This window comes from Malaclemys terrapin, chromosome 15 (assembly GCF_027887155.1).
Source record: "Malaclemys terrapin pileata isolate rMalTer1 chromosome 15, rMalTer1.hap1, whole genome shotgun sequence".
NCBI lineage: Eukaryota > Metazoa > Chordata > Testudines > Emydidae > Malaclemys > Malaclemys terrapin.
Window position 1 is genome coordinate 31,384,021 of NC_071519.1, and position 9,972 is coordinate 31,393,992.

At 50.0% G+C, this 9,972-nt stretch overlaps 1 protein-coding gene across 1 annotated transcript; it reads left to right on the forward strand.

The window, feature by feature from the left end:
- Nucleotides 1–8,054: 8,054 nt before the first annotated feature.
- CLDN25 (claudin 25) lies at nucleotides 8,055–8,806 on the forward strand. Its single transcript, XM_054005791.1, has one exon. It carries the CDS (start codon nucleotides 8,055–8,057, stop codon nucleotides 8,745–8,747), a length of 693 nt encoding a protein of 230 aa, XP_053861766.1. The 3' UTR covers nucleotides 8,748–8,806.
- Nucleotides 8,807–9,972: the final 1,166 nt, after the last annotated feature.

Below are 9,972 nucleotides of genomic sequence, written 5' to 3' on the forward strand. Positions count from 1 at the left end.
GACGCTGGAGCCTGCAGGGTTAATCTCCCAGGGCTTCTGCTCCAGCGTGTGCAGCACACAGAAGGGGGCTTCCCCTTCCGCCGGCTTGGAGCAAAACGTTAGCTAACCCCCGGCCCAAGGACCCGAGCCTGGCTCTGCCCAGCACCGCACTGACAGACAGCCGACAGATAGTTCTGGCTAAAGCACTGTGAGACAGGACTCGTCGGTTCTACTTCTAAGACATTAGCAGTTATTTATTGTTTGTACTGTGGTAGCACCTACTAGCCCCATTCTTGGACCAGGACCCCACTGTTCTAGGTGCTGCACAAACCCCTGGGAAGAGCCTACCCGGCATTTCCCCATATGTGAACTGTGGGATAACACCGACCTCCCAGCAGGACCGCAGAGCTCCGCGCACTCCTACCTGTGACGCTGGACGGTGCTAGAAAGGGGAAAGGACTGAGACAAGGAGTGCTGGGGAAAGAACCGTTCTTCGGTTTCTAATAGGGGATCAAACGGGGTCACAGCATGGCAGGTAGCCGCAGTCACCCACTCCTGAGAAGGGGTTGTAGGCTCAGCCCCTTCCTGCTCTGGGATTCCCCAACACAGCTCTTGCGTTCCCTGAAGGGAGCACGATGTACTGTCTAGCACCCAGAAGCCCTGGCCAGGATGGGCGCCTCCGCCACCCAGAAGAGGACACGGTCCCTGCCCCAAAGAGCTCCCAGTTCAGTTAAAAACAAGATGCAGCAGGTGAGTAACAAGCTGCAGTTAGAGGGGGGTCGCGGGGCAATGGCTGTGCTAGTACGTGGTCTAACCAAAAGCATAGCTCGGGCAAGCCCCTGGCCCGCAGGGCAAAGACTAGAAGGCATTCCCAGCTCTAATAAGGAGTTCTGCAAGGGGGAATTTTCCCTGCTCTAACATTCATGATGCCACCCATCAGGGACTATATTCTCTCTCTGTCTTTGGGTGGGAGGGGTCAGCTGTTGCTAAGAAACACAACCCCTCAATTCCCCCCACAGTGCCAGCTCTCATCAGGCCCATAAACAAAGACCTGACATTTTGTGACTGTTTCATTCAACCATGCGATGACATAGCATAGGCCTGTCCAGCGACTCTGCTAATGATTCAGGCTCTAACACCACCGTGTTGTGTTGTCTGGTACTGGTAACTAACAGCTTGCAGCCTATCAATACCTCCTCAGTGCAGCGTAAGCCACATGCTACATTTAAACCTAGTTCCCTACAGAGAGAAGGTTAAAAATAGCACAGGTAGCGTCCCGGTTATAAATAACTGCTTAGCCAGTGCCTTAAACGGCTCGCGGGCTATTAATACAGTAGTTTAATCTCTCTCTTAGTAACTTGCAGTCAGAGTTCAGGTAAACGATGTCTGAAGACATCAAATGCATTCTTAATTTACAGGTCAGTTTGGAAAACAATACAATTCCCCCCGGTTAATACCTCGCTGGTATGTTTAAAGTTTAAACCTACCCTCCCAAACAACAGTACGGAGACCTGCATGCACTTTAGGATCATGGGGATGAAGGAGGCCCTGGAAATAAACAAACCAGTCCTGGGTAACATGTTTCCTCATAAGTGACAATCCCGAGTGTTCTGCCTCCAGGGATCGGGCCTGGGATGGATCGGCTGGATTCAATGTTCAGTAAGTCAAATTCGTCCCAGGTCGGTAGCAACTGGAAGTCGCCACCGCCGTCTGCTGGCTGCTCAGCAGCCTGTGTGAAGTGAAATCCAGTTCCAAAGAGCACATGTCCACATCCCAAACACCGTGGCATGGCTGGGGGCCCTGAGGACAGAAGGGGCCAGGGAGACGGCTCTCGCACCAGAGGGGTGCCTTCGGGTTAGGGATAGGTCACGTTAGCAAGGGGCAGGGGGAAGGAAGAGGGGGTGGAAGCTTGCACTGCTGTTGCCTGTGCTGGAACTGTCCCACGGGTGCTGAGGGATTCAGTCTCCTGGTCCGCCCCCTTCCAGTAGCGCTGGAACGACCCACGCTGTGATGTCAGTGGCAGAGAGTGAGTCCCAAGTTGCTCTCAGATGTAGCCCAGTGACAACTTGGGGGTTGCTTCCCCTTCGACAAGCCCTGACAAAGAGCAGCAGGAATCTCTTGCAGAGATCAGGAGAAACCGCTCCCCCTCCGGCGCTCCCCGCACGCACACTCTGGGCCTTAGGACATTTGCTCTAACCAAACAGCTGCCAAGCCCAGGCCCCATGGCCCTGTGCCAGAAGAGAATGCAGAATTTCCTCCCCTTGGGATTAGTGAGATCCCAAGTCACACAGCACAAATTGGGCACAGACCCAACGCTGACAGTGCAGCAGGGAGCTAAAGAGGGCCACGGGTGTGCAGTGCCATCCCCGGGGGAACACCAGGCCAGGTCCCTTATAGCTGTCCCAGGTGAACGCTGAAGGTGCCTTTTGGAGAAGGGAGATAGTTGGGTTGGTTTCGTCACCCTGGCCAACAATTCCCCTCTTCTCCCCGGGTCCCAGTGGCCCAGGGCTGCCCCTGAGCTCAGAATGGTGGGGGGGGGTTACATGCACTGCGGAAGGGGTGCACCCCAGTGACGAGTGAGGTGCCATGGAACACTCCTGGAGGATGAGAAGCCTGCTTCTCTTCATTCTTCAGCAATAGTACAGCCCCAAGAGGCTTAGCCAGCCCCTCTCTGCAGGCGTGGGCGGGTGAGCGAGACAACGAGCCAAAATGTCAACGCTGCAAATGAAGTGACAGGCAGCAGGGACTGAAAAATGAAGAGAAACAGGCTTCTCATGCGCCATGCATGTTCAATGGCACTTACACGTCACTGGGGTACGTGCACCGGGCCAGTCCCCTTTACCTCTCCCCGTGGCCGGGGGGAGATGCACCTGGAGCCGCTCTCTCTGCCGACGTTCTTGTGATCACAAGTGGAGTAGAAGACATCGCCCAATGCATCGGTATGGAGGATTTGCTCGGGAACGTCCTTGTTCTGGTGCCTTTGATCTGTCATGCAAAGAATACAAGAGACTTTGTGAACAGCCCTCATGGTGCCCCAGAGGATCCTGGCCATGCCCAGAGCCCTTGGGGAAGACGGGCTGGCAGCAGCCCCTGCTCCCCGAGACACTGCAAAGGGACAGGATTGGAGCATTTTGCCATTAGTAGAGGTTGGGGAAGAGTCATAGTCTGCGCAGCTAGAGGGAAAGATCCCAGGAGACCCCAGTTAAGCAGCCCCCCCTCTGGGGTTTCAGGTTTGGTTTGTACAGTCCAAAGAACACCAATAAACGAACCCCCAGCACAGCCTCCGGCCACGTTCCCTGCACGGGGCGTCAATGCTTCAATAGCAAACACGGTGCATCAGCTTCTAGGCAGCAGCTCCTCCCCCCCTTCCCCCAATGCTCTAGGCGGTTCTGATCTTCACTGAGCTCAGCCGCACGTCATGACATCCCAGCTGGGCAGCATCACTCTGGCCTGACTCTGAGAAATCCTGCAGGGATTTGACTCCCCCCAAAACACGTGCCACGTGTGTGCCCATGAGCCGGGGGAGGAATCTCTGCAGAGACCTGTCCTCCCTCTCCAATCCCAGCTGTGCCTGGCCTTTTGTTCCCCACAAATTGAACCCTGACAGTGACAAAGGTTGAGCTTTCCTAAGGGGCTGAAGGGAGTTTGCATCCCAAATCCAGCTGAAATTCACCAGGGAGTGAGTGCCTAACTCCTTTAGGCTCCTTTGAAACCCCCTTGCCAGAGCCATTTCCCCCAGTGGCCGGAGGAAATGACTCCCGCATTGCTGACTGCAGTGGGTGGAGGAGCTGCATTCCCCTAAGACGGCCTGATCTGGTTGCCACTGACACCAATGGTAGTTTGGCTTTGGACTCCCATGGAAGCAGAGGGGATTCAGAGACAGCTAGTGTTCAGGCTGGATGACTATGCACCGCCGGAAGTTGCCGCAGTTTATGGATTCAGGTCACACCTCACAAGCCAGGCAGAATGACAAGTACATGCCCCATAGCCATCTCCTCACCTGACTGCATCCAGGGAAAGCCGGAACTGCTTCTCAGCACACAGTGCCGCATGCTGGCCGAGGGCCGAGCCACAGGCTCCAAGCTTTCCTCCCACATTCAACAGCAGAGACTGGTGGGAGTAGGAAAGCCGCGGCGCTGGCAACTGAGAGCAAACCGAGAGAGAGAGAAGAAAGAAACCCTCCCAAGGAGGTTAGGAAACGGCTTATTTACCCAAAAGAATGAAGCTAGCAACTGTTCAGACTAAACAAACACATTTTTTTAAAGTGCTCCATACTTTGCCGGAGGGGTTCAGTTGTCAGCTCAAGGGTTTGTTACTGTGGGGGTTCCCATGGCTCCAGCACAGGCATCTGGAGCATGAGGGCAGTGCCTTTGATTGGGAAGAGTGCATCAGTCCTCACCGCCCCGTTGGCATGGCCCCTTCAAGCTGCTTGCACCAATGCCAAACTCACTTGGCAGTTACCAAATAGCAGCCACCGGTACCCGCCGAAGGACAAGAGCGCTTGGAGCCAGACTTTCAAAAAGAGCTTAGCTCCCATTTAGGGTCCTATGTAAGTGGCCAGATTGTCTAAGGAGCTCGGCGCGCTGGGTGCTGAACTCTTCAGATGCTGGGCGCTGCTGGGGACTGAGCACCTTAGAGAACCTGGCCCCAGTGGTGGTTGCTGAGCCCTTGAAAATCCAACGCAAAGCGGCAGCTAAGCTAGCCGAGTTTTCCCTTCGGAATTTCTGCAGCACAAAGGCTTGAGCCTGCAAGATGCTGCATGCTCTTCAGCCCGCAAAGGGCCCCCAACACCTCACAAAGGCAGGCCCAATGGCTTCAGTGTGCCAAACACAACATGGGAGCCAGTCCAGGAGCTTCAGTTCCACTCGCTAACTTCCAGTCACCAGTGGATTTTCAGTGCTGAGATAACTTCCCACCATCCACACCTAAAAACAAAGGTACTGGAGGGGGAACCAGACATGAACCACTGACACAACTTGTAAATCCAAGCGGTAGAGGATCTAGGACTAAATCCTTCAATTGGAGTTGGAAGACCACAGTATCCCCAACACCACCACCACAGTGAAGGAGACGCAGTAATTTACCAGCCTTGGCCCTTAATATCCTTCTTGATAACAAAGGAGGCAGACGAGTGAGAGATTAGTCACTAATCCCCCAATAAAGACAGAATTCTAAAAGCTGGACATTGTGTTCCCTTTATATGTCTGTGCACGGAGGGACAGATGGGGAGTGAGTGCAAACAGAAACTTAAGACCTTCCCTATGACGTATTCCATCATTTATTTTTTAAACAACAGGGTATTTTATTTCAGCAGCAAAACATGTCCTGTACCTAGGAGTTCCTCAATTCTAATCCCAGCTTTGCCACCAACTCCCGGGATAGATTTGCACCAATCTGTGTCTCAGTTGCTCTGTCCCTTAAATGGGGATGACAGCATGGACCAGTCACTGGGTTGTCGTGAGGATCAATGCTTGCAAAGCATTTCCTGAGGATGTGGCATGCCATTAGGGTTTAAGTCCAAAGATGTGGTTGCAATTCACAGAACCTTCTGGGATCCCACTGAGAAAGAAGGGAAGGTTGGGGCTCCACAACACTGTGGTCTCCCCTTCTAGATTGCCTGACATTTGCTGCTACCTGAGGTATTTCAAAGGCAAAAAGCTGGCTCTTTGGGACCCTATGAATAGGACATGGACAAGTGTTTCCGGTGGCAGGGCAGATTCTGCAGCCTCTGGAGGAAGAGTGGGGAAGGGTTCCGCCATAGATGATGGAGTTCCACCATCTCCTTGGACACAGCATCAAGCCAGAAGCCGTTCACCAGCTGGGGGCAGGAAGAAGATGGCCACCAGTGTGACGGATGTTTTGCCTTCCTTGGAAGCAACAGTTGGTGACCATTGCTAACCAGTCATTCGTCAGGCTGGAGTCGTTGCTGGGTAGGGGAGGGGGGACCTGGTGGGACCAATAATAGAGTAATGCAAAAACAAACAGATACATTTTTCTGATTGGGAGCCGGTTCCCATTCTCCTTAAATGATCTCAGACCATCGGCTCCCTCCCTCTGGCGCTGTCTGGTTACAAAAACCACGACACCGGCGAGACAAAGAGATGAATTCAAACAGTTGTTTTCAAGTATATGTATCAAAGAAAGTTTCCCTAGTGGTTAAAGCAGCAGGACGGGGAGTCGGGACTCCTGAATGTACAGCTGTCATTGACATGGGGTGCGACCTCAGGCAAGTGAGTTCGCTCCGTTCTGCCTTCATTCCCCCATCCGGGTAAGGCAGCCGGCTGTTCCTTGCCTCATGCCCAGCACCCTGGCATCAGATCCCAGAACGTGCTCCCCATCTCCCACTAGAGCAGATTAAAAGGTGTAATTCACCAGAGTTTGTAAATGGCCTCGAGCTCCTTGAAGGTTAAGTACTTCAGTTGAACTGATCGCTGTCATTACGCTTATTACGAAAGTGCTGCTCAGTCGGCAGCCTTTCCAACACCCGCCTTGAGCAAACAGGTCGCATTTCCCCTCTGCATGCCAAGTGAGCCCCGGGAGATGCAAATGCCGGGATTTCTCATAAAGGCCTGCCCACAATTGATTCCTTGCTGTGGCATGCCAAGCTCCTTTGATATTTATTTAATGATTGAATAATGGCCAACACTTTAAAAAGCCTCTGAGAATGGGATAAAGAGTCATTCATCAGGCTGGAGTCATTAACGGGGTGGGGTGGGGTGGGAGGAAGGTGTTTGGCTCAAGTATTCCACATCTTCTCTAGCTGTTCAAGGGTTCTTCTCAACACCCCATCCCAGTCGTTCTTGGAGCTACCATTTGTCCAGAGGTACTTTCTCTGCCAAGCCTCTCACTGCAGGGTTTCTGAGGCTTGGTGGGGGCGGGTTAGTCAGTCTTTTGCTAAACCGTCTTGCGTATGGAGTGGTGGCCAGAACAAAATGGGACTGGCTGCCCGTTGTAGTTAGGTAGACTTTAGCGCACTGTGACACAGTCTGCACAGACAGCCAGACCCTCCTCTCCCCCACCGAACCTTTTTTTAGGGAAACTCCTCTCAGATGTGTTGTCTGAGATCAATCTGACTGCACCAGTTCCATTCTTCCTCTCTGCATTATTGTACTGCTCTCCACCCGGCACAGACCCCCAGTTCCTCTGCCTCCTTCTCTCAACATTCCCCTTCTTCTCCCTTCCCACATCTGCTCTCCCAGTTCTCTGTCCTGCTTTTTCCTTTACTCTGCTTCCCTCTCTCCCCCTTTTCATCAATGGTGAAATGCACTTCGGTTGCTCACTCCACCTGCCCTCACACCTGGCTTCTGGAGGAGTTGTTTCATGGCAGGATCAGCTGGATAGGGAGTACAGATAGAAAAGTCAACGGAGGGCCTTTTAAGTATTGCTCATAGAACGGACTTTAACCTTAAAAAGCCTGGCCAGCCAGGCCAGATGACCGCCAAGTGAGGAGCACTAAATGATTGGAGAGAAAAACACTTGACGACCAAGCATAAGACCAGACTTGATCCGAGTACCGCAACGTCCATCCCTCAATAGCTGAATGCACGGTGGACACCCACTTGCATGTTGGAATCTCAGCGGCAGTGATCAGGAGATCCTCCCAGCCTGTTGGCAGCAGCTGAATCTGCCTCAAAGTGCTGGGCTATGTTAGTGCGTTTTGTTTGGGACCCACACTGCAGTAGTTGCAGGGTCCCACAGCTGCTGTTTTCGTGTATGCTTACGTATTGTGGTAGGGGCCGATCATTTGATGCCCTACTGCACAGCACTGAATTGGCTGGACTGCTAGAAGGCACTCCTGCCAGAATTTTTTTTTTTAATCCAGTAAAACCAACAAAACATGAAAATAATTGTTGCCACACCCAGGAATTAGTGGTATAAGTTTGAATTTCCCCCACGCTACTCCTCTGAAAGCTAGAAACAAATAATAGCTCTCAGTCAACAGCCCGTCAACTGAAAGAACAGATTAATGGAAACCTACTCTGTAGCACAGCTTCAAAAGAGTTAATACCAAAAGCTTCTGCTCAAACACCCAAATTCATCTTGACCGGCACACAGCTCACTCACACAGCACCAGCATGGCTTGGAGCTGTAACACGAAGGTTCACCTGGGAGGAATATTTCTCTCATTCTTTGGATGGGTCTCATCCTGCGTTGCGACTTTTGTGCCACTCTGGAAGAATCTCAACCTGGACTTGAATGAAATGGAGATCTGGACCATGGGGCTTTGGCAAGTCTGCGTAATGCAAGAGGAAGGTATTATGGAGTGTAAAAGCTATGAGTCTTTCTTGGCTCTGCCATTGGACCTCAGGGTGTCCAGGATTTTGATGTTCCTCTCTAATGGATCAGGACTTCTTGGATTCTTGATCTCCAGTTGTGGGCTAGACTGTTGCAAGGCCTGGGAAGAAAAAACGGCTCTAAAGAAACAACTAACGCTTTGCGGAGGAGTGATTTTTGGCATCTCAGGAATTATGACCCTCATTCCAGTTTCCTGGCTCGCCTATAACACCGTAAATGAATTCTGGGATGAAACTGTCCCAGAAATTGTACCTAGATGGGAATTTGGGGAAGCAATGTTCCTGGGCTGGTTTGCTGGATTTTTCCTTGTAATAGGCGGGCTGCTCATCATCTGCTCAGCCTGTTTGAAAGGGACGGAAATGCCAACAATGCCTTTAGCAGCTTGCCGTGAACCAACACAGGTGCAAGATCCATTAGCAATGCGACACTGGAGCCAACATTCACACCCCAAAAACGCTGACCTGGTAATCTAAGACTTCCGGCACAGAATTCTGTACTGCTCCCTAGCTTTTCAGATTTTGAGATTTATGAAATCCCATAATGATTTACAGGATGATTAGCTACTTTTTTGTCCATAAGACATTATTAAGTCTTGCTATTTGTTTTGTCTTCCTGTGTGTTTGTAAGTTTTAAAGAGCAAAAGCTTTTTCTGAGACTCTTGCAAACTGAGCCTGGCACTATAAAATCAGTGAGGTGAACACAGAAAACTAAATAGCACTTCATATTTCTAGCAACATTTAAATGCAGCATGTTATTGATTATTCTATTTGAGCATCTTTGGAAATTTCTGATAGGATAGTAACTTCTGTACACAATTCTGAAGGTTATCGCTCCTTAACTGTCCATTGTAGGGAGACAAGGTGGGTGAGGAAATATCTATCTATACACAGGGATAAATTCCACCACATAAATTATTCAATTTGATGGCAACATGTTTCTGTGCTCTCAAAAAGTAACTGCATCTTGAACAGCATCAAAGGAGAAGATGGGGATGCAGGATTTTAACTATAAAGAGCAACGCTGCAGTATTTTTGTTCATCTAGTGAAATGTTCTTAAAGAAAGTCTGTTTATACAGTTTCATGCATTTTCCACATCCATGACAGGTGCAAAATCAGAGGCATATATTTACTAGTCAGTGAAATCATAAAAATATCAGACCCACAATTAGAATGTTATCCAATTTAATTCTTTTTTAGATCACTTGTGTATAACAATTAGAATGTAACTGTTCCTCTAAAGATCTCCTAAATTTTTATTTGGCTACCAAAAAAAAAAAATGCTTGTATTCACTTACTGTTACTACTAATAGAGTTATATATAAGAAACCTGTTAAATACTCATTTTGCCTGATCAGGAGTAAATCTGATTTGTTATTTTTAAAACCTTTGCTTACAATGTCTGTGACAATGAGATCAATCCAAGGAAGCCCCCATCCAAAACCAGAATTCTTTTGAGAATCAAAGTAGTTCACTTTTGGTTTAAAAAGTTTGTTTTTGCAATTTGCAATTCGTCCCAGCATAGATACCAATATGCAGAGAGCAAGGTTATTCGCAGAGATTTTCCTAGCCTGGCTGAACCCAGGACATTTTAGAAACTTTGAGGACAGGCCAAAAAATGAACGTTAGGGAGCCTGCCAGAGCTTCCTGAACAATCCACCCTCCATCAGCCTTTCAAATCTCCCAATCGCTACTTGAAAT